This window comes from Papaver somniferum, chromosome 9 (genome assembly GCF_003573695.1).
Source record: "Papaver somniferum cultivar HN1 chromosome 9, ASM357369v1, whole genome shotgun sequence".
Taxonomy (NCBI): Eukaryota; Viridiplantae; Streptophyta; class Magnoliopsida; order Ranunculales; family Papaveraceae; genus Papaver; species Papaver somniferum.
Window position 1 is genome coordinate 77,580,571 of NC_039366.1, and position 24,759 is coordinate 77,605,329.

A 24,759-nucleotide genomic window follows, 5' to 3' on the forward strand; every position below is an offset into this window, starting at 1 on the left:
CAACTAACTAATCCCTAGTATTAGCTGTCTTCTCACAGTACAACTAATCACAGATCAATTTGATAACTTAGATAATTAAACCTTTCCTAAGATGGATATTCTAATCGCAATTAGGGTATCTTTCCAAAGCATTAACTGTCTTTTCAGGGCACAATTAGTCAAGGGATCAATAACATACAATGAAGCATGAATTGAAGCACATTCATCACAGAAGTATTCTAAGTACAATGGATGCATGACATACACTGTGAAAGTAAAATGATGAAGAGCTCAGATTATATTTATCCTAAACAAGTAAAGCACAACAAGAACAATATCAGAAACATGAATCAAACTTAGCAGTAAATTAATGGTTTCATCTCAACCCTAGCAAAAGTAATTAGAACATGATGAACGCAATATACTACTACAGCTTTGTGCACCGGCTAATCCGGGCATACCCCCAATATTACACACACCATGTTCTATTTATAGTGCAGAATCCCCAAATTTCTAAACCCTAATTTTTGAAAACCTAAAATTTGATTTGGGGATTTTCAATTTGACGTACCCACTTGCGATTTCACCTCGACCCATACCTTCTTCTGTTCTTCCCACTTGTTCTGCTGCTTTTGCTGCTCTTCTTTGTGAACTGTGAACCCTAGCTCGAGTCGTCTCATCAACTCCACACCATAGGTCAGTGGGATGTGAATTTGATGAAACACCTAGGCTAGGTAGAGAGATGGTGGAGTTGTCGGGTGGTTGTGGTGGTGGTGTGGTTCGAGGTCTGGTGGTGGCAGTGATGGCAGGAGACGGTGGTGGAGGAAGTTGTAGGTGATAGGGAAGAGAGGAATTTGGGGAGAAGAGGAGAAGAGGTCGATGAAGAATGGTTTAGCGGCTGTTTGGTTTGTGGTGTAGGTGTTTGGCGTTTGGGTGTTGAGCGGGAGTAGCGAACTTTGATGCACAGCGAGTAAAGAGCGTTGAATGATCCCATATAGATTGAATCGAACGGCTACGATGGAGAGGTATGTAGCGACCGTTGGATTATGAGATACAACAAAACTGACGGCTTCAGATGGAGTTAGGTACTATGTGTTTGACAAGAGCTTCGGATTTTGATGCACAATGATGAGGTGGCCGTTGGATGATGAGATGGATCCAATCTGACGGCTCTCATGGAAATGGGCATGGATAATGGAAATGTATTTGGGTAAGGGTTTTGGGCCTTGGGAATGCCAAGCCCATATCTTCTTTAAGGACAATTCTTCCTCTTCAAGCCCACTTCTAGTTGATCCGGCTCTTGCAAACATCATTCTTCGCTGCCTTTCTGCGGGAGTCTTTGCCGTTTCTTTGCTCTTTTCGCTCCGTGAGTTAACCAGGCTTTATTTAGTACCTAAAAATGCAAAATTAATTGAGAAAAGTATTTATTCTTGAAGACAACGAAAACACAGAATATGGGATAAAATGGAGCGTTAGTGCACAAATGATGAGTTAAATGCCAATAGAAATGTGCAAATATATACAATATTTGACACTCATCAAATACCCCCAAACCTGAATTTTACTTGTCCTCAAGTAAAACAAAACTAAGGAAATCCTACCTATACCACTGTCGCTGGTCTCTCGATTGCATTTAGCGAATGCAATAAGCCTTTTAAACCACTAAGTGTCCCTAGTGGACGAGTTGAAGTCTCGTGAAGGTTTGCTTAGAACGTACCTACAAAGTTCTAGGACAAAATATAAGCTCAGATTCCATGAAATGTGACATGTGCAAGACAATAGAAGCTCACAGCAAAATGGAGATGTCAATCTAGCTATCAAAGGCACAATCCTAGCACTGATAACAAATAAAGACATGTGATAAGAGTGTAAAGTGTATCTACACATGTGTAAAGAAAGATCGGATGTTATGACTACTAATCACCAAGAGATAGTTTCTCAGGCTAAGAACCGAGGTCGAAATCTAGCTAGCTGTCCGGACTTTACGAGAATTGTGAATGAGTTGGAGGTATTTCACAATTACTCGCGTTGTACATCAATGGCATACACCCTTCTTTGCTTATAACACAAAAACACAAAAGATGACTCTTTACATGACTCTTATTTACATTGACTACTCTCTTTTATTTTTGGAACAAGAGAGGATGGAATTGATAAATACTTGATTTTATTTTTTATTTTTTTTTGATTTTTTTTTTGATATTTTTCTGAATATATACATCTTTTTTTTTTTTTTTTTTTTTGAAAAAAATTATTGATAACAAGGTAACTCTTTTGATACATAATCAAAAAGAAACAAAAAATTACATGACACTTTGCAAGAGGTAGCCCTTTTTAATGCACCCAGTTAAATTCGATGGTTGTCTTTCTTAATGTAACCTCCACCTTGTATCCCAACCAACCAAAGAACAAGCTAGTCAAGTTTCGTTTAGTATTCTAAAGTGATTGGCAATCGTGACTTCCGATAGAACACCTCAAGGATGAGGCTATACATGTATTGGTAGATCGTGCGCGTGCAAGTTTCTTATCACTATGTGAATTGTGCTAGAATCAGGGTGCCTAAATATCTAGACTAAGAATCCTTATGTTTACATACATGCACAAGAGTCAACATTTCAAGGTAAATGAGCTCCATTTTTATGTGTGTGTGTGTGTTTTTTTTTTTTTCAAAAAGAAAGAGTTCTGTTTTCAATTATAGCATGTTATCAAAGTATCTACTTTTCACCCCCAAACCTAAACTAAACATTGTCCTCAATGTTTCAAAAGATAAACATGATTATAACACATACCATGAGAACGATGCTAAGTGTAGAAAAAGGAAAGAGATTACCGGATATTGGCGAAAGCAAGTTTTGAACTCCATTATTCAAGGCAAAACCCAACAGTAACTCAACTGAATTCACATTGGGTTAGCACAATATATACAAGAAACATATGATTCCATTAAACATTACCTACCAGATTATATACAAACAATTCACTATATACATACAGTCTAAAGAGTTGAGGATCAACCCAAAAGACAAAGTGTTGAAACATAAACAGTTTCAAACAACTATAGTTGGACTGAAATGCGAGTGAGAGTGAAAAACCAAATGAGCTACCCCTAAACCTGGATTTTACACTAGATATACTATTGGATACAAAATCTCGCAGTTTTGGGGGTTCATCATGCACAAGGTCTAACTCGAAATGGACTTTGCTAGAGACGGGCAAACATGCATATTCCAACTGTGGCTCCTTAAAGGTGTTGTATTTAGATGCAAAATAGTCCAAGAGGACTTGGGAGGCACACATTTTCAGGCCTAGATTAGGTATTCTCAGAAAAGTTGGTTTTACAATATTGTTACAAACCAAATCTAGGTTGGGTGGAAGGCTATCAGATTGTGACTTAAGTAGGAAGGTGACATCTAAGTTTCTCACATGCATGAGATCAAGAGTACCAATATTATCAGTCACATCAACATTTTCTAAGTCATAATCAAGTTGTGTAGCATGCTTATCATCACAAAACAATTGCACAAGTCCAAATTCAGAATCATGGTTATCCGAAATATCCAAATCAGCATCAAAAGAAGCAAATATTGTGGCTTAAGTATGGAATCAGACACATCAACTATATTTTCATGCATAGGATCATTAGTGTCCACAGAAGATTCAACATTACCTAAGTCATGCTCTTCACAGAATAACTGCACAATATCTAAATCAGTAGCCTCATCACTTGTATATGGAATACTAGAAGAAACATCATTCATGAAGGTCGGGGTAGAAAAGCCTAATGTATTTGAACCCAAAGGTTCCATAACATTTTCAGCATAGACGTGTTCTTCTAACATAACATCATCATCATCATCATCATCATCACAAATACATGAAAATCCTACTTTGTCAAAGTCGTTAGTGTTTTTCGTCCATACATCTGCCTCTAAAATAGGTGAGTATGGATTGACATTTTCAGCAGTAGGGTATGAAACACTATATCCAGAATTAAGCTCATTGGGAAATCAACATCTGACTCATGGTGATTACCCATATCATGTGGCATGGTCCTAGTTTCCCTATAGGTTTCCCACTGATGGGTTTTCTCTGCAACTTCAGCTAGAAATGACCATGCATCGTCCACAGTTTTATCAATGAACTCACCATTACACATAGATTCAACCAAGGCTCGAGACTTAAAGTCTAGTCCCTCATAAAGAATGGCGACCAGTCTCCACTTCTCAAGGCCATGGTGAGGACACTCAAACAACAAATCATTAAACCGTTCAAAATAATGAAAAAGTGTCTCTCTATCTAACTGGACAAAACAATTAATACTTTGACGAATAGAGATGGTCCTATGATGGGGAAAGAACTTTTTGACAAATTGATTTGTGAGTTGGTCCCAAGTGGTGATTGACTGCGGTCTCAGACTGTAAAACCATGCTTTAGCCCTTTCCTTTAAAGAAAATGTAAACAAACGCAATTTCAAAGAGTCTTCAAACATATAGTCAGGTTGTATAGCCCGGACAATTTGTTCAAACTCTCTTACATGATTATAGGGATTCTCAGAATCGAACCCTCGAAATATAGGAAGTATTTGTATCATGCTTGCATTTAGTTCAAATGGGCCATCAGTCTGGGGTAAGACGATACATGATAACTGACTTATTCTGTTAGAGTACATGTATTCATGGAGACTACGGGATTTATTCACATACTCGCCCATTGTTTTCAGAAAAATTTGGTTTTGATTGGTTTTGAAATTTTTTGGATTTGTTGGGTTTTGAAAAGAAAATTTGGTTTGAATGTGGGAGAAAAATTTTGGTTATTGGGAGCAAATTTGGTTTTAAAATTGGGAGCAAGCCTACATTGGTGGAGCAAAGCTTTGGTTTTGAATTAGGAGCAAAATTTTGGTTTGAATATGGGAGAAATTTTTGGTTTTGTTGGGTTTTGAAACTTTTGGTTTCAAAATGGGAGAAATTTGAGCAAGGCCCACTTTTGGTTTTGAAAAGAAGCCCAAAAGATTTTTTGAAAACTTTGAACTATTGGGTCTTTAAAAGTTTGTACTTTGAAGCCCACTGTTGGGAGTTGGAAGGAAGCCCTGGTTTTGAAGCCACTGTTGGGTTTTGAGAAGTGGGTTTTAAAAAGTTTGTGAAGTGAAGCCCATTTGGGGCTTTAAAAACTACTCAAGTTTTGAAACAAAAGTTTTTACAAGCCCACAAATAATCAAAGTTACAAGCCCAAAGAAAATACAAGCCCAACTGTTGGGTTTAATATTACAAGCCCAGAATTCAAAAATATAAACCCAACAGACAATTGGGTTTTCCTACTGGGCTTAGGCTTACCTGATTTTTGGAGGGAAGCCCAGTTGGGCTTTTTATCCCTTTTTTGTTGCACAAGCCCAGTTGGGATTTGATCTTAATCTTTACAGCACAACCCAGCAACAGAACTAGCTAGCCCACTTCTTCTTAGCTCTTCCAAGAGCAGCCCAACAACAGCTTGTAACACCAAACCCAATAAACTGGGTTGTATGCTTTGGTTGTTGTAGCAGCAACTCACAGTTCACAAGCTCCTACTCCTTTCCCTTTTCTCCCAGCCTTGGCAGCATCAATGTTCCAGGCCTGTTCAGCAGCAACTCAACAACAGCAAGAGCCACAGCAGCACCAGCAGCAGCCGGGCTACACAGCACTCAGCAGCAGCAGCTGGCAGCAGTAACAGGCAGCAACACAAGCTTCTTCCTCAGCAGCACCACAGGTACCTAGTGGCTCAAAGAAGCTTGTCAGAACCTTCACATAGGGAAGTTCAGTTGTGTGTAGGAAAAAGAAACAAGCAAAATTACACTAAGATGCTTACAAAGCTACAGAAAACTACTACACTAAGATGCGTATCAGAAAAGTTACAGCTACTACGTGGGTTTAAGCTACATATGCTATGCAATATATGCAAGTTACACTAAGATGCAGTTACACAGCAAGAACTAGCTAAGAACTAGCTCAGAAAAGCAATGAAGATGAACAAGCTAAGATGAACATGTTAATGCAAAACAATATGCAGACAAGTTAGTATGCAGAACAGCAAAGATGATGCAAGTAAGATGAATATGCAAGAATCAGGAACAACACTTAGTTAAAAGATGCAAGAATAGCACTAAGCTAAAAGATGCAAAGAACAAGACAGCAAGTGAGCTTACACTAAATGCACAACAAGTGAGCTAAATGCTTACAGAACTAAGTTATGCCAAGTGAGACTAAGATGCACAGAAATATGCAGGAACTAAGATGCACAGGAACTAAGATACAGGGACTAAGATGCACAACAAAACTATACAGCTATAACAGAAATTAGCCCAGAAAACAGTTAGGACAACAGTTCAACTACACAGCAGCCAAGTCCCCGGCAGCGGCGCCAAAAACTTGGTAGGACTTGAAAGAATACCTACGACTATGTCTAACTGCAAGTGCACAGTGTCACAATGTAACACAGGGCAAGCACAGGTCGATCCACAGGGACAAGGTGGGTGTAGATTTGAAACTATGGTCTCACTACAACTGATTTCAGAACAAGAAGTAACACAAATAGGGGGTTTTGTTTGCCGTTACGGCTAGATGTTGGTTATGTAACACAAAATAGAAAACAAGAATGCATATTAAAGGGCACTAGGGAAGTCGAATCCACCACCTAATCTCAGCTAAGTCAGTTCAGTTTCAATAATGTTCTTGTCCCTTTTTATGGACACCGGACAAGATGCAAGTCTGTCGTTTATCCAGGGTCTCAATGGATGGATTAATATCAACTAAGCCAACTAACTAATCCCTAGTATTAGCTGTCTTCTCACAGTACAACTAATCACAGATCAATTTGATAACTTAGATAATTAAACCTTTCCTAAGATGGATATTCTAATCGCAATTAGGGTATCTTTCCAAAGCATTAACTGTCTTTTCAGGGCACAATTAGTCAAGAGATCAATAACAGAAAATGAAGCATGAATTGCAGCACATTCATCACAGAAGTATTCTAACTACAATGGATGCATGACATACACTGTGAAAGTAAAATGATGAAGAGCTCAGATTATATTTATCCTAAACAAGTAAAGCACAACAAGAACAATATCAGAAACATGAATCAAACTTAGCAGTAAATTAATGGTTTCATCTCAACCCTAGAAAAAGTAATTAGAAAATGATGAACACAATATACTACTACATCTTGGTGCACCGGCTAATCCGGGCATACCCCCAACATTACACACACCATGTTCTATTTATAGTGCAGAATCCCCAAATTTCTAAACCCTAATTTTTGAAAACCTAAAATTTATTTTGGGGATTTTCAATTTGACGTACCCACTTGCGATTTCACCTCGACCCATACCTTCTTCTGTTCTTCCCACTTGTTCTACTGCTTTTGATGCTCTTCTTTGTGAACTGTGAACCCTAGCTCGAGTCGTCTTATCAACTCCACACCCTAGGTCAGTGGGATGTGAATTTGATGAAACACCTAAGCTAGGTAGAGAGATGGTGGATTTGTCGGGTGGTTGTGGTGGTGGTGTAGTTCGAGGTCTGGTGGTGGCAGTGATGGCAGGAGATGGTGGTGGCGGAAGTTGCAGGTGATAGGGAAGAGAGGAATTTGGGGAGAAGAGGAGAAAGAGGTCGATGAAGAATGGTTTAGCGGCTGTTTGGTTTGTGGTGTAGGTGTTTGGCGTTTGGGTGTTGAGCGGGAGTAGCGAACTTTGATGCACAGCGAGTAAAGAGCGTTGAATGATCCCATATAGATTGAATCGAACGGCTACGATGGAGAGGTATGTAGCGACCGTTGGATTATGAGATACAACAAAACTGACGGCTTCAGATGGAGTTAGGTACTATGTGTTTGACATGAGCTTCGGATTTTGATGCACAATGATGAGGTGGCCGTTGGATGATGAGATGGATCCAATCTAACGGCTCTCATGGGAATGGGTATGGATAATGGAAATGGATTTGGGTAAAGGTTTTGGGCCTTGGGTATGCCAAGCCCATATCTTCTTTAAGGACAATTCTTCCTCTTCAAGCCCACTTCTAGTTGATCCGGCTCTTGCAAACATCATTCTTCGCTGCCTTTCTGCGGGAGTCTTCGCCGTTTCTTTGCTCTTTTCGCTCCGTGAGTTAACCAGGCTTTATTTAGTACCTAAAGATGCAAAATTAATTGAGAAAAGTATTTATTCTTGAAAACAACGAAAACACAGAATATGGGATAAAATGGAGCGTTAGTGCACAAATGATGAGTGAAATGCCAATAAAAAGGTGCAAATATATACAATATTTGGCACTCATCACATAGTAATGCCCATGCTTAACATGCTCCATTGGCAAGGCTACACAACTATAAATAAGGCCTAAGCATCATTTGCACCGTTCCGGCTAAGCTATGAAGCTTACTTGGTGCATGGTACGCATATGCACCTTCAACCAGCTACCCCTCCCTATGTATGCCTTGGACTTGGGCATATACCCTTTTGCGGAAAAGGGTGAGTTTGGAATGGTGAGGAAGCTAAGTTAGCCGCATCATGCTCCACGAGCATGCTTGCAAGGGAAAATGAACGTGCATTTGCGTAGCTTTAAGGCCCAGACTATAGCATCATCATGGCGCATCGGGGAAGTTATGGCCTGCGCGCCCAGGCGCGCCAGGCGTAATTTTCCGGTCCGTCACAGTAGGCGTTGAGCCTATCAAATTAGCCGGCCAAGTGGCGCGGCCAACCTCGTCAGTCACGGTTTTAGCCTTAATTCAACTTTCACCAATTTCGACCTTGATTAGGGTTTTGTGCGCACCGACCACAAGGTTGGTTAACTCATAACTTGGCTAGGCTTAGTCTCAACCAATAGGAATTGAGATATCACGCTTGTGCCAATTTTAGGGCAAGATGATTAATTTATACCATTCAACTGAGAATGAACATAAATTTCAGGTAAGCTTTAGGAATTCAGGTAGGGAGTGTAGCACAAAAACATTTTGACAATCAAGTATTTCAGGAAAATTTCCAAAATGACCATTATGCCCTTTTAGGTCAAATTTTTTAAAATGACTATTTTTCCCTTGGTCCAAAACTTGATGAACATGACTTTCACTTCGAATCATAAAATGACCATTTTTCCCATGATACGTAAAATGACCATTTTCCCCATGATACGTAAAATTACTATTTTATCCATGGTCTGAAAATTCACCTAAGATCAATGCTTTACCCTTTGGCAAAAATCCACCATCAACATTAAGTCCCCTGCTTAGCGCGGAACAGTAACATTGTTGCGTGGTAAGCACTAAATGGTGATATTATAAAGAGGAGCAAAATAAGTAATTTAACTTAGCCGTGAATTTTTTACCAGAGGCCTTGTAATTGACTTTCCTTGATAGTCCCAGCGTAGTGATGTCAAGTAATCGTCCAAGGAGCAATGACCGGTAAAGAGAGATGAGAAATACATTGCCTGAAGAGCATGAATCAAGGATAACTGTCAGGGCAGTAATACGTCAGAACACTAAAGTGAGCGTTGAGGCGACTGTGCCGTAACAACACAGTGATGAGTGTTGAACAAGGAATGTGTCTCAACACTAGGATGATGTGTTGAGGTAGTGAAGCCTGACAATACACTGGTGAGTATTGAGGAAGTAGTGCCTCTCAACACTATTAAGATGTGTTGAGGCAGTAGAGTCTGACAATACAGGTGAGTGTTAAGGAGGTAGTGCGTCTCAACACTAGGATGATGTGTTGAGGCAGTGAAGTCTGACAACACAGGTGAGTGTTGAGGAGGTAGTGCCTCTCAACACTAGGATGGTATGTTGAGGTAGTGAAGCCTGACAACACATGTGAGTGTTGAGGAGGTAGTGCGTCTCAACATTAGGATGATGTGTTGAGGAAGTGAAGCCTAACACATGTGAGTATTGAGGAGGTAGTGTGTCTCGACACTAGTATGATGTGTTGAAGTAATGAAACCTGATAACACAGGTGAGTGTTGATTTGGTAGTGCATCTCAACACTAGGATGACGTGTTGGCAGTGAAGCCTAACAACACATGTGAGTGTTGAGGAGGTATTGCGTCTCAACATTAGAATGATGTGTTGAGAAAGTGAAGCCTGATAACACATGTGAGTGTTGAGGAGGTACTGCATCTCAACACTAGGATGGTATGTTGAGTCAGTAAATCTTGACAACACATGTCAATATTGAGGAGGTAATGCTTCTCAACACTAGGATGATGTGTTGGAAGTGAATCCTGGTAACACAGGTGAGTGTTGAGGAGGTAGTGTGTATTAACACTAGGATGATGATTAATTGTTCAGGCAGTTGAGACGTGAACACTAAGATGAAGGGTTCATGAAGTTGAGCCGTGAACACTATATTGAGGTGTTGAGGAAGTTGATGTCGTGACAAAACTGAGATAAGGGTTAAGGAAATATATTGTAGACGTTAGGATATTTAGAATATGAGAATTGATATACATAACAAGTTCAAAGAATTCAGCCATTGAAGTTCCGCTAGTTGAAGCAAGTTCAATATTGCTGAGTCTAAATATTAATATATGAAATGAGTCTAAGGAATTTTGTTGTGGAACTATTGCATCTTGGAACAAGTTCAATGTTGCTCTATACTAGTGGACAATCCATATATGAGCTTTGTGATTTATAATATAAAATTATAAAATATATGGGAGTATTGCAGCATGCACCAGCACTATTCTGATAATTTTATACGTATGTAGATACTGGGTTATACAGTATTTATATTGCATATACATAAAAGATGAATATGCTTTACATAGAGGCTATGGGATCGATTTAGAGTACATATAGCTTTTAGTTAAGTTCATAGTCTAAATTCTTTGTGGATTTAAGAACATTTATAAACTATATATATATATATATATATCGATTTAGAGGTGCGGGAATACTTACATGTTTCGTTGTAGTCATGAGCACCAGTAGAACAGTCCTCATATAGTGGTTGAGCTCATCTCATTCCTTGGAGCTAGCAGCGGTAGGAGATGCATTGAGTGATAACATCAACACAAGATGGCTGAGGCAACCAAATAAGCTGGTGATAGACCCAATAGCGTCCTTGATGTATACTTAAGTGTATAAGACTCTTTACGCTTCTCAGATGTCGGCAGTCGTGTACGCTTCTGGTACATTGGGAGCGAGCAAAATTAGCATCGTCGGCAGTGGAGGATGATAGTAGCTTGTGGTATGTATTGGCACGAGTTCAGGCGGAAGGAGAAGGTCATGTCATCATCCAAGTGTCTATACCATCGGGCCCACTTCAACTATGCAATAGCTTTCGTTTATCAATTAGTACATCCTGAATTCTTCATTCTGGGACAAATTATGTAGATATAGAGTCGAGCATGGACTCTCACTATCTTATTTAATCTCGATGATGGTCTCAGAATGGTAAGGCAGGCGTCATCAGCAATAAGATTAGTCATCCTCGATGCTGGTAGTGAAGTTTACGGGGACCTTATGAAAGGAATTGAAAAGAGGAAGGCAGGCCCTTCCCACGAGTACCCATTGTTGAATTTAACATGAGCTTTCAACTTGTTAGACGCTGTTGCTGGCGAAGAAGATAAACGTAAGGAAACCATGTAATGCCAGAAGGCTTCGACAGGAGACTTCATTGGTATGATAATTAAGTATAAAGCAAGCATCTGATATGAGGGTTTGGGATGTATAGTATGAGACTATCTTCATTTCATGAGGTAGTGAGAGTAGCGGTAACGAAAGAAGTCTCGAGGTTGGCATCATCATAAGTATTGAGTCTGGAGATAGTTGTGTCTGCCTTGTTATCAACGATAGTCAGAACTTCAAGTTTGGTAAAGCATGTCCTTGGAGGTAGATTACCGTTGAGTGGAGTAGGTAGCAGGGGTGTACTCCCCACTCTTGGCGTGATAAAAGAGATGAATGAGATGCTCCGGAGTTGAACACATGTAGGTAGCCAGGACCTTCTGGTTGAATTAGATGACTGTGTTGGGACGATATCAGTCCCCGAGTAGCTTACTTGGAATCCACCAGATATGAAACGATTTGATGGATCTATCATGCTTCTATCCACTTGGTCTTTTCATAGGGTTTCTCTGTATCCTTGGTTGGTGCTGATAAGCTTAGGTTAGAGAAAGAATTTGGATGAAAGTTGGAGTTGAATCCGATGTTGATGAGAGTCGTCTGAGTTATCAAGCATGAAGCCGTCCTCATGTATGCGTCGCACTTCATAGATGGTCAAGCATATCACTGGATGTTGATAATATGTCTGCTCTCTTGAGTATCTCTACAACTTTGAGTGTCTTCATGAGATGATACTGACAGCGGCGCGTGCATCTACTATTGTCTTGCCAAATTCAGTATCTTTGAGACTAGTAGTGGTGAGAAGTTCCCAGTCACACTTTTATTTTCCTTTCCCGTTTGAGCAGGTTCACAGGTGTGTCCCATCTTCATCTAGAAAAGACAATCTTGTTCCATCAGATACTGAACAACGGTGAAACCCCTATAAATAATTTCCCGATAAATTAATAATCACGATTAATTAATAAATTTTACCTGTCCCGAGTCAGGATCAACGTGCTAAATAAATAATTCGCTAAATTTATAAAATAATAATTTTTGTTTATCTTTCTATAGGTCCCTTCGAATATATAAGATAATAACTCTCCAATTTATACAAATTTAGTTTTCCATTTATGCTAATTTGGTAAAGAATGATTAAATTGTGACTTAGTTTTTCTTAAAATTGATGTCACGTTGAATTTCATCTTGGATTTTTATTAACATTAGAAGAGATTTTAGTGTTGTCGTTTCCTGATGCACTAAAAACCTATTCAATATCTTTGCAGCTTTGATAGCTTCTTTAGGGGAAGGTGGCTCTATAACTACACTTTCATCTTCGACTTCCACATCATCACTTTCGTCTTTTCCCATGACACTCTCAATTATTTCTTCGCCAGTCAACAAATCTGAAATAATATCCATTTGAGAGCAGTTTAAAAGTAATGCAACATCCATTCCACTGTCATAATTCAATCCATTGATTAAATTTTGCAATTCTCTAGTTCCTTCATAATCTAACGCTTTACTTGGATACTTTGATGCGGTGTCATCCATTGAACAAATCTTACAATGACGAAAACAATTTGCAATGAAATAAGGTGTATTGGTTCATTTTGTTAATAATTTTTTTTTTTAGAATTAAACAATATTTTGATAAATTAATAAATTAATATTTATTTTGATGTAACTATTCGATTTCTAATAAAATCCCTTGCTGGAAGCTGAAAAAGCGGGGGTCTAACAACCACACCCAATATTTCGATTAGCAATATGTATGAACTAACTCCAATATACTTTCTAAAGAATCAACTAGATAGTCAGACTCAATCGAGAGAAAAGTATACCAAGGAGTTAATATCTCTCTCACTTGATTTGATCTTTACTCAAGCAAATAAGAATTTGCGAGTCTTTATCAAATACAAGGATAATAAACTTGGATGGTACCAAAGACCAATATCCAAGGATCAATCAATTTCCAATCAACAACCAAAGGTTGAATTTCACAATTGATCGATACAACGCACAACCTGTGATATTTCAATTATATAACAACATATAATGCGGAATAGAAATAACACAGACACCAGAAATTTTGTTAACGAGGAAACCAAAAGTGCAGAAAAACCCCGGGACCTAGTCCAGATTGAACACCACACTGTATTAAGCCGCTACAGACACTAGCCTACTACAAACTAACTTCGTTCTGGACTGTATTTGAACCCTAATCAATATCACACTGATTCAAGGTACAGTTGCGCTCCTTACGTCTATGATCCCAGCAGGATACTACACACTTGATTCCCTTAGCTGATCTCACCCACAACCAAGAGTTGCTACGATCCAAAGTCGAAGACTTTAATAAACAAATTTGTATCACACAGAAAAGTCTACGATAACAGATAAATCTCTCTCCCACAGATAAACCTACAAGTTTGTTCCATCTTTTGATAGAAATCAAGGTGAACAGGAACCAATTGATAAACCGGACTTATATTCCCGAAGAACATCCTAGTATCATCAATCACCTCACAATAATCTAAATCGTATGGTAGCGAAACTAGATATTGTGGAATCACAAACGATGAGACGAAGATGATTGTGATTTCTTTTTATGTTGTCCTATCGGAGATATAATCTCAAGTCAATTATTCAATTGAACTCGTACGATAGAAAATGGCAAGATCAGATCGCTTAACTACAAGAGAAGTAGTTTCGTCTGGCTTCACAATCCCAATGAAGTATTTAAGTCGTTAACCGATAGGGTCTCGAGAAGAAACCTACGGTTAAAGGGGAATCGACTCCAGCAAAACCAACTAGTATCACACATGAGGTGTGGGGATTAGTTTTTCCAGTTGCTAGACGTATCCCTTATATAGTTTTCAAATCAGGGTTTGCAATCTTAGTTACCTTGGTAACAAAGCATTCAATATTCACCGTTAGATGAAAAAACTGACTTATCCAAGCTAATATCTTTCAACCGTTATATCGAAACTTAGCTTGTCTCACACACAAATGAAATGTATTTCATTTAGGTTTGGGTAACCGTACCTAAACGTGTACATTGGGTTGGTTCACAAATAGTTAACCAATGGTTAGCCATATGAGCACTTTCATATTAACCGTATTCATCTTTCTCATGACTAGTTCAAATGACTCATAAGAACTAGTTCAAGAGTTGTTCGATTGCTTAGATCTTTATACATAGACACAATTGAAACAAAATCGGTTTGATTCACTTGAATCAATTCATAAACAATATAGCCACGGTTTTCAAAGATTGCATTCCTTATTGATTTATTGTTTAAGTTCATGAAACTACTGATTTGAGAAATATAACCAGCTTAGGTACACGTACGGGTACGTGTACCATAGCTACCGGACTTGAGTTTGGAAACTCAGTAGAAATTTTCGGTTTAAAAACTTCCGTGGGTACGCGTACGGGTACGCATACCTAGGTGACTGGTTTTCAGTTTGCAAACTTCACAAACTACAGCAGAAATTTTCGGTATGAAAACTTCCGCCGGTACGCGTACGGGTACGTGTACCTAACCTGTCTCCTTCACCAATACCGCATGCACACATATGCACACACTTGGTTTCCGGCACATGGATTTATACACTAATGTGCGAACACACTATATGCTTATATCCATAGTTGGTTAGGTAATCTCAACTCCATATTTCAATCATTGAAACATTCTTCTATAATGTTATAATAGTCATTAGACAAAAAGAATCGAATATCGTCATCAAAGTTATTTTCAAGATTGAAACGTCATCATGACTTTCGTCACGGGTAAAGATGAAAATGGTTAAAGCAAAAGCTTACCAACACATATTTCGAGAAAAAGATAGGCGAGTAAACTCGGCTCGAAATAGCAAATGTGTATGTATGAAAATTATCATACTTGTACGACTTTTGTCTCGAGAGTAGGAGATAGGGTAGATAGACTTTTGAGTGACAGATGAGTTTAAGTCTCCACATACCTTTTGGTCGGATGAAGTTCCACTGGTTCCTTGAGTAGTTCTTCGTCTTCGTAAGATAATCGCCATGGAGTCTGGAGCTCAACTATACCTAACTATCCTAGACCGAGACTTAGTCATAAGTAAACTAGAAATGAAGACATATAGTTTTGATCACTAACATCGACAAGCATGCTTGAGATATCAACGCATGCGAGTTCGACCGAGCAATGCGCTAACAATCTCCCCCTTTGTCAATTTTAGTGACAAAAATATCAATACATATGGATTACAAAATAGATAAAACTTTGTAGCTTCTCGTCCACATGCTTGATATCCTTGGTGCTTTAACATTACTCGAAAACTTCGTCTTTTCCAAATACTCCCATGATTCAATAGATGTTCAATTCAGCATCACAGTTGTTGAAGTTCCGTAGCCATAACAATGAGAAAACAAAAGCTCTCGATCATTGTTATACAGTATCATAGTATTATTACACAACATCAAAGTTCTTATATCACAACTTCGAAAAAAATACTATGGTGATATGTATGACTGCCCCTTAGTCAATACTTTCGTCTCAACATGAAAACCACTCCCCCTTACATAATGTCCCGTAAAACACGTAAATCATATGTATTTATAGTGTGAACTACATATTAATTCTCCCCCTTTTTGTCAATAAAATTGGCAAAGGTACGAAAACGGGATCCTAATGAAATTTCCACGAAGACGCTTCAAGACCAAAGAAAAGTACATATCAACTTATTTAGATGCAATCATAAAGCCGAAGCTAAATGCATTCATCAAGGAGTTTATAAAGATACAAGATAACCCCTAAATAGTTCCACAACCGCACTCCCCGCAAAGATATGGAAATTAAGCGCAAGTTCAAAAGAACTCTCCCCCATTTGATGTCATTCCCGAAAGAACAACAAGAGCGACCTTACTTTTACAAGAAAAGAAGGATTTTAAGATAACACTAAGATACTTAGAAGATACTTCTACTAGAAACAAATGTGGAAAATAACTTTATACCTCGAGAAGTTCCAAACTCAATTGCCCAAAGGATCGAGATAAGCGCAGGGGAAAGAGTTATGGACGATTAATGAACCAGAAAAACACCAATAGACTGCCGTAAGTTTTGAAACATAGCAGTATCTAATGGTTTGGTAAGAATATCAGCCAATTGTTGTCCCGAGGGCACAAATTCCATAGTAATGATACCATTCTCATAAAGATCTCGAATAAAATGATACCTTATGTCAATGTGCTTAGTTCTTGGGTGCTCAACTGGATTTTCTGTTATGCGAATTGCACTAGTATTGTCGCATAAGATTCTCATTACTCCAGTGTTGATTCCATAATCAACAAGCATTTGTTTCATCCAAATAAGTTGAGTACAACATGAGCCTGCAGCGATGTATTCTGCTTCATATGTTGAGAGGGATTGTGAATTTTGCTTGTTGCTATGCCAAGCTACCAGATTCATTCCTACATAGTATAAACCCCCTGAAGTACTTTTTCTATCTTCCACACATCCTGCCCAATCTGCATCTGAATAGGCAGTAAGATCAGTGTTAGTATCAAAAGTGTAAGATAGACCATACCATGCAGTGTGATTAATGTAGCGTATAATCCTTTTTGCATCTGCAAGATGAGATTCCTTCGGATTTGCCTGAAACCTAGCACAACAACCAACACTAAAAGGAATATCAGGTCGAGTGGTTGTAAGATATAAAAGGCTTCCAATGATAGATCGATAAAGTTTTTGATCCACATTTACACCTTTATCATCTCGATGCAGTTTACCAGTGGTAGGTATAGGAGTTAGTTTAGGAGTGGACTTATCGAGGCCAAATCTTGAGACGAGATCTTTAGCATATTTCTCTCGAGATAAGTAAATTCCATCCTTGTGTTGTTGAGTTTGTAATCCCAAAAAGAATTTTAATTCACCAACATTGCTCATTTCAAACTCCTTTCCAAGTGATACTTGAAATTCTTGTGCAAGTTTCTCTGATGTTGATCCATAGATGATATCATCTACATAAACTTGAGCAATCACAACATCTTTTCCACTCCACTTGGTAAATAGAGTTTTATCAGCTCCTCCTCTCAAAAAACCTTTCCCAAGAAGGGATGAGGTCAGTTTTTCGAACCAGGCACAAGGTGCTTGTTTCAACCCATATAGCGCCTTATTGAGTTTAAGGACGTGATCTGGGAAGCCAGGGTTTTCAAATCCCTTAGGTTGAGCTACATAGACTTCTTCCTTTAAGGTTCCGTTTAAAAAGGCGGATTTGATGTCCATTTGAACTAGATTTACGTTAAGAAAACAAGCATGAGTTAATAACAATCTGATGGACTCAAGGCGTGCCGCAGGAGCAAAGGTTTTGTCAAAGTCGATTCTGACAATAATGCCAAACTCATCAAACTTGTTCTTAAATATCCATTTGGTGCCCAAAATATTGATATTTGGAGGACAAGGTACAAGCTTCTATACATCTTGTCTTTGAAATTCATTTAACTCTTCATGCATTGCATTTACCCATAAGGGATCGCTAAGAGATTCATCAATATTCCTTGGTTCTACTTGTGAGAGATAACAACTAAAATTGCACAAATTTTGAAGTTGTCCTCTAATCTTTGCAGTAGAATCTCTTCCTTCAATGATACTGTTCGGATCATGGTTTCTTTGAACCCAGAGGTGTCGTGGGGGACACGTTCTTGTTCAACAAGTACAGTCTGATCAGTATTTTTCTCCTCGTCACTCGAAAGATCAGGATCAGTAACAGTAGGTGTAACTTCAACTGAATCCGGAACTTCTTTGACTTTCTCAGTTGTCTCGGTTGGAGGCAATTCAGCAGGAGAAAAATCATGATGAAAATCGCTAATATCATCAATGATGATGTTTGCAGATTCCATCATTACTTGGGTTCTGAGATTAAATACTTGAAAATCACGACTATCAGACGCATACCCCAAAAAGATACCTTCATCACTTTTAGTATCGAATTTCCCTCTCTGTTCTCGATCTTTTAGGATGTAGCACTTACTTCCGAACACTCTAAGATAGTGTAAGTTGGGTTTCCTACCATACCACAACTCATATGGAGTGTTTAGGGTTTTAGACCGTAGATAAACACGGTTGATCAAGTAACATGCTGTGAAAACAGCTTCTCCCCAAAACTTTAGAGGTAAGTTTTTGTTATGGAACATGACCCTGGCTATTTCCTGAATATTCTGTTCTTTCTTTCAGCGACTCCATTAGCTTGAGGAGTGATGGGTGGTGAGTATTGTTGAATAATCCCCAGTTTGTGACAGAATTCAAATACTTTGGTGTCTTTGAATTCAGTGGCACAGTCACTTCTAATTTTATTTAGTTTGCGACCTTGTTCATTCTGGATCCTATTAACAATAATCTTGAATTCACCAAGGGTTTCATTCTTGTGAGCTAGGAAGCTACCCAAGTGAATCTAGTGTAGTCATCTACCATAAATAAGGCATACTTCTTTCCTCCAACAGTGGATTGTTGAATTGGTCCGAAGAGATCCATATGAATTAAATCAAGTGGAGCCTTAGTGAGAATATCTCAAGATGACTTATGGTGAACTTTCGTTTGTTTACCCTTTTGATAGGCACCACATACGCCGTCAATCTTTGCATTGATTTTGGGAACGCCTCTAACAAGTTCCTTGTTAATGATCTTAGTTAAGAGACGATAATTAATGTGACCAAAACGTTCATGCCAAAGATGTGTAGATTCCACCTTAGTCAAATTGCAACAATTACTAAACTGAGTATCAAGAAGATAACAGTTATTTTTACCACGAGTTCCTTGAAAAATTATTTTTCCATATTTGTCCACAATGTCACATCCATTTGCATTGAAGACAACTCTATGGCCTTTGTCACAAATTTGACTAATAGAAAGAAGATTTGCGGTCATACCTTTGACGTATACTACATCATGGATTTCTGGAACTCCGGGAAGCTTGATCGTACCCTTCTTGCCAATGTAGCAACAACTCACATCTTCGAAGGTAACTGGTCCTCCTTCAAAGTCGTTTATGGATACAAACCATGAAAGGTCACCAGTCATGTGTCGGCTACAACCATTGTCAAGAAACCATTGAAAGGGTGATGTTGATTTTAAAGAAAAGGCTCCCATACTAACATTACTTTCCTGTTTAGGATTTCTTGTCAGTATTGTACACCTTTTTAGATAAGTAACCAGTTGTTCATCTTTCTTGTGAAGATTTCTCGCAACTTTTATACTTTTCTAAAAACATGTACATGTATGTTGAGCGTGATTGTGATACTCACAAAACATACTAGGGTTAACATCAATAATCTTATTTAAGAAGTTCTTCCTTCTATCAAGTTTTTCAAAGCATATACTTTGTTTAACACTTGACTTCAAATCCTTATGCTTTGCAATTTCTGCAGCAAGATCACGGTTGATCCGGATTTATTTATCCAACTTCCTTTGGAAAATAACAAGGTTCTTAGAACATTCTCTAAGATTGTGATAAATTCCTGGTGAAGCGTTTATAGAGACTTTACTGTCCATCTAGTCAGATCGCTACAAACACAGACTGGTAAGGTCTTTTAATGTGTTTGCCTGCTCTGATACCAATTGAAAAAGCGGGGGTCTAACAACCACACCCAATATTTCGATTAGCAATCTGTATGGACTAACTCCAATATACTTTCTAGAGAATCAACTCGACAGTCAGACTCAATCTAGAGAAAGGTATATCAAGGAGTTAATATCTCTCTCACTTGATTTGATCTTTACTCAAGCAAATAAGAATTTGCGAGTCTTTATCAAATACAAGGATAATAAACTTGGATGGTACCAAAGACCAATATCCAAGGATCAATCAATTTCCAATCAACAACCAAAGGTTGGATTTCACAATTGATCGATACAACGCACAACCTGTGATATTTCAATTATATAACAAAATATAATGCGGAATAGAAATAACACAGACACCAGAAATTTTGTTAACGAGGAAATCGCAAATGCAGAAAAACCCTGGGACCTAGTCCATATTGAACACCACACTGTATTAAGACGCTACAGATACTAGCCTACTACAAACTAACTTCGGTCTGAACTGCAGTTGAACCCTAATCAATATCATACTGATTCAAGGTACAGTTGCGCTCCTTACGTCTCTAATCCCAGCAGGATACTACGCACTTGATTCCCTTAGCTGATCTCACCCACAACCAAAAGTTGCTACGACCCAAAGTCGAAAACTTTAATAAACAAATCTGTATCACACAAAAAAAGTCCACGATAATAGTTAAATCTGTCTCCCACAGATAAACCTACAATTTTGTTCCGTCTTTTGATATAAATCAAGGTGAACAGGAACCATTGATAAACCGAACTTATATTCCCGAAGAACAACCTAGTATTATCAATCACTTCAGAATAATCGAAATCGTATGGTAGTGAAACTAGATATTATGGAATCACAAACGATGCGACGAAGATGTTTGTGATTTCTTTATATTTTGCCCTATCAGAGATATAATCTCAAGTCAACTATTCAATTGAACTCGTACGATAGAAAATGGCAAGATCAGATCTCTCAACTATAAGAGAAGTAGTTTCGTCTGGCTTCACAATCCCAATGAAGTCTTTAAGTCGTTAACCGATAGGGTCTCGAGAAGAAATCTACGGTTAAAGGAGAATCGACTCTAGCAAAACCAACTAGTATCACACAGGAGGTATGGGGATTAGTTTTTCCAGTTGCTAGACGTCTCCCTTATATAGTTTTCAAATCAGGGTTTGCAGTCTTGGTTACCTTGGTAACAAAGCATTCAATATTCACCGTTAGATGAAAAAGCTGACTTATCCAAGCTAATATCTTTCAACCGTTAGATCGAAACTTAGCTTGTCTCACACACAAATGAAATGTATTTCATTTAGGTTTGAGTAACTGTACATAAACGTGTAGATTGGGTTGGTTCATAAATAGTTAACCAATGGTTATCCATATGAGCACTTTCATATTAACCGTATTCATCTTTCTCATAACTAGTTCAAATAACTCATAAGAACTAGTTCAAGAGTTGTTCAATTGCTTAGATCTTTATACATAGACACAATTTAAACAAAATCTGTTTGATTCACTTGAATCAATTCATGAACAATATAGCCACGGTTTGCAAAGATTGCATTCCTTATTGATTTATTGTTTAAGTTCATGAAACTACCGATTTGAGAAATATAACAAGCTTAGGTACGCGTACGGGTACGTGTACCATAGCTACCGAACTTGAGTTTGGAAACTCAGCAGAAATTCTCGTTTGAAAACTTCCGTGGGTATGCGTACGGGTACGCATACCTAGGTGACTGGTTTTCAGTTTGCAAACTTCACAAACTACAACAGAAATTTTCGGTATGAAAACTTCCGCCAGTACGCGTACCTAACCTTTCTCCTTCACCAATACCGCATGCACACATATGCACACACTTGGTTTCCGGCACATGGATTTATACACTAATGTGCGAACACACTATATATGCTATATCCATAGTTGGTTACGTAATCTCACCTCTACATTTCAATCATTGAAACATTCTTATATAATGCTATAATAGTCGTTAGAAAAAAAGAATCGACTATCGTCATCAAAGCTATTTTCAAGATTGAAGCCTCATCATAACTTTCGTCACGGGTAAAGATGAAAATGGTTAAAGCAAAATCTTACTAATACATATTTCGATAAAAAGATAAGCGAGTAAACTCGGCTCGAAATAGCAAATGTGTATGTATGAAAACTATCATACTTATACGACTTTTGTCTCAAGAGTAGGAGATAGAGTAGATAGACTTTTGAGTGACAGATGAGTTCAAGTCTCCACATACCTTTTGGTCGGATGAAGTTTCACTGGTTCCTTGAGTAGTTCTTCTTCTTCGTAAGATAATCGCCATGGAGTCTGGAGCTCAACTACACCTAACTATCATAGACCGAGACTTAGTCATAAGTAAACTAGAAATCAAGACATATAGTTTTGATCACTAACAATGACAAACATGCTTGAGATAGAAACGCATACGAGTTCGACCGAGCAATGCTCTAACAGAAGCCTTACATATATAATTTATGCGATTATTTAATATCGCGATAAATTGATAAATTTTGTCGGTCCCGACGCTGTTATTTTATAGTGGCTATACTGAACTTGATTGATGAGTTCTGCATACATGGTGAAGCTCCTGACAGGGAAAGGGTATTTGTGCACTCCTTCAGTCCCCAAGTATAATTCTCCTGAATCAATCTTTTCCTTGAATACATGCTTAAATCCATTGCATTCACTGGTAGGATGGCTGATGACAGTATTTTGGGATCTTTCATTTCTTGTTCAGTAGGTGATCATATGATAAGAGGTAACTTGATTGCACCTTGAATCCACACCTCCATAAACTCAATTACTTATTTTAAGGGGAGAGGAAAGTTTATGACTGTCTGAGCATCTCTCACTTGTTAATTTTGTTGGCGTTGATCCAAAGCTGGTGTAGCTCGGACTTGGTTTGATATTGACGGCGGTCGTTCCTGTGATGCTGGAGTTGGAGATGGTGGGGATGCACGCATAGGATGTTAAGTCTCTGAAGCGGTGGCTTTCCTCTTGTTCCTTCAAGGACATTGCTTACAAAATGTCGAAGGTTGTATTGCTTTTTGATGACGTATGCTTCAACGAGTCTCATGAGGTTCTTCAGTCTTGGTGGAACTGGTACTCTCCAACAAGGCAGGTGACGTGGTAGCTAATGGTTTGGCCGCTTCATGGAGTCCATAGAACATTTGAAAACGTGAGTAGTTTTCCAATAATTCTCGATATGCAGGAATCATGTCGTTGATGCATAACTCCAAAAGTTGTTGTTTAGTGATATTTGGATCATGACAGTCCAACGTCTGGATCCTGACACTCTTCACGCGTGATGAAACTGACTTGTTGCCCCTTTGATGATGAACGTTCAACGAACTTAATCGGTGCTTCATCATCTCCTTTGATAAGAGCTTTGGAGGTTCTAGGATCATCAGTGGATGCTGAAGCATTCTTGGTCTGCTCAGTTTGGTGTTGCTCAGAGACTTGAGAAAATTTTGAGTAACTCCAGTGATCATGTCTCCTTGATTCTCAGCAAGGATATCTCGCGTCTGTATCAGATCGGCTACGGCAGGCAGAGCTTGATTGTTTAGTAACGGTCATGAGTCCGTTATAATTTTCAGTTAGTAACGGCAATGAGAGCGTTGCTAAAATTAGTTACACCTCCTTTTGTAACGGCTGACTGGTGTTCAATCCGGTTTTGCAACATCTTGCTCCTGTTGCTGAACGTTAAATTTCATGTAGTGAAATTTCTTTGGTTTGAACTCAATTTGGACGGCCTTGCTCGTACGGTCATCCACTGGCATGAGTGACCCCTAAATGCAAGAAATAAAATCCTCCAGATTTATTATTGGTTACAGTTCATACTAACTCAGAGTTGGTTAACATATATAAATTAAATCAGTTGAAAACTGAAGAATAATATTCGACTAGGTAACTTATTTTAACTTAAGATCTTCTTGGGGCCATCGTGAGCAAAAATCCTTGGCTGTATCAAACTATCAACTAAGTGAAGTCATATTTTAAGATGGAGCTAGATCTTTCTTTCTACCATCTATCAAGGATTATCTCATGTGCGCAACAATAATAATTAAGCTTTTAGTTAATTAATATAGTCTAATTACAATAGATCCTTTTTCTAATTAATTAAATTATGTTAAATTTATCAAAACAAAACAATGCCATGCACATGCCCTTATATACTGACTTGTTAGTTATCATTTTATTAATAAATCTATAGAGATTCCCTTCATTTTAAGTTAAGCACCACGGAAAGGCTAATTCTCGCGTAATGGTCCCTGCACGTGAATGATCGAGTTCTATGAATGGATCAAAATGAAGAGATAATGTACCTGATTAGAAAACGGAAAATGGGTCATTTGGCCAAAAAAATTAAAACCATGATTCAAATGGACGAGTAAAAATTAGTATGGGTGAAATGGACAAAAAAAAATAGCAAGGATGAAACTGGATTCATCGCGGCTTAAACTTAAAAAATAGCAAGGATGAAACCGGATGCATCCTGATATAAATTAAAAATAAGAAAAAATATTTGAAAATGGATAGGATGAAACTGGTTACATCCTGGCTATTTTTATATTTTTGTCCATTTGAACAGTATCTTTTTAAT

The 24,759-nt window shown here is 38.2% G+C and overlaps 1 protein-coding gene across 1 annotated transcript; it reads right to left on the reverse strand.

The window, feature by feature from the left end:
• Positions 1–12,705: 12,705 nt before the first annotated feature.
• Positions 12,706–13,092, reverse strand: LOC113312179. The gene has a single exon (XM_026560932.1). It carries the CDS (start codon positions 13,090–13,092, stop codon positions 12,706–12,708), a length of 387 nt encoding a protein of 128 aa, XP_026416717.1.
• Between the last annotated feature and the right edge of the window lie 11,667 nt (positions 13,093–24,759).